At 41.3% G+C, this 999-nt stretch overlaps 1 protein-coding gene across 1 annotated transcript; it reads left to right on the plus strand.

Moving 5' to 3' along the window:
- Positions 1 to 219: 219 nt before the first annotated feature.
- Positions 220 to 783, plus strand: LOC311503213 (B-type lectin plumieribetin-like; the record flags this gene model as incomplete). Its single annotated transcript, XM_084565795.1, has 2 exons — positions 220 to 408; positions 523 to 783. Exons 1-2 carry the CDS (start codon positions 292 to 294, stop codon positions 781 to 783), a joined length of 378 nt encoding a protein of 125 aa, XP_084421921.1. The 5' UTR covers positions 220 to 291.
- Between the last annotated feature and the right edge of the window lie 216 nt (positions 784 to 999).

The raw sequence follows: 999 nt of genomic DNA on the forward strand, positions 1-999 counted from the left end.
ATGAGTCACTCCCCCCAGTTCATCTATATAAAATGCTGAGATTCACCTCTTGTACTTCACATCTTTGCCTTTGCTGCTGTCTGACTTGGGTGAGACATTCAAGCCTGTAAGTACTCTCTACATTTCTACTGATGGATTCATGCTTTAGTGATTGCATGTGAGTTTATAGCAGCTTCATTGGAGCTTTCTGTTACATCAGTACAAATGAACAGAAGTTTGTGTCAAGCTTATTGTGGGTTCAAACTGATGTAGGAAGAAAAGTAACCAGTATGAGCACAAACTACAACACACATGACCTTTGTTGTTTGTTGCAGAATCATGAGCAAAAACTACTTGTCTAGAAATGATGAGCTCCGTAGAGGAGACTACCTGATGTCCAACAACGGCCAGTGGAAGGCTATTTTCCAGGTGAGTAGCTCAAGACATTGATCAGGATGAATGAAACATGTGCAAAAGAAAAGAAATGAGAGTTTGGAAATGTGTGTTCTGATAACACTCACATCTCTTTTTTCCTTTCTGCAGGATGATGCTAACTTTGTCATCTATGGCTGGAAGCCTGTGTGGGCTTCAGACACCTGGAACTCAGATGTTGACCGTCTGTGCATGCAGTCTGACTGCAACCTGGTCATTTACAACAAGTCTGGGGATCCCAGGTGGCACACAAACTCGTACCAACCCGAGTGTAACATGTGTCGTCTTCAACTGACCGATGACGGCAAACTGGTGGTGTACAGGGCAGCTGAAGAAGTCTGGAGCTCTGAAACATCCAAGGGCACGAAGTGATGATTAAACCTGACGGGACAAAGCTTTTGAATATGAGTCATCTGTATCTGACACTCATCTTTGAATGTAATCTTGAGTTACAATCTGGACTCAAATAAAAGCACATTTCCAAAGAGTAAGTGACTAACCTGACTTTTATTAGGGTTGAATTTATTCTACTTCTGTGACTCCAGCAACATTTATAACATCCTAAAGATAATATTAAAAACTCATGTA

Source organism: Chelon labrosus, assembly GCF_963514085.1.
Source record: "Chelon labrosus genome assembly, chromosome: 18".
NCBI lineage: Eukaryota > Metazoa > Chordata > Actinopteri > Mugiliformes > Mugilidae > Chelon > Chelon labrosus.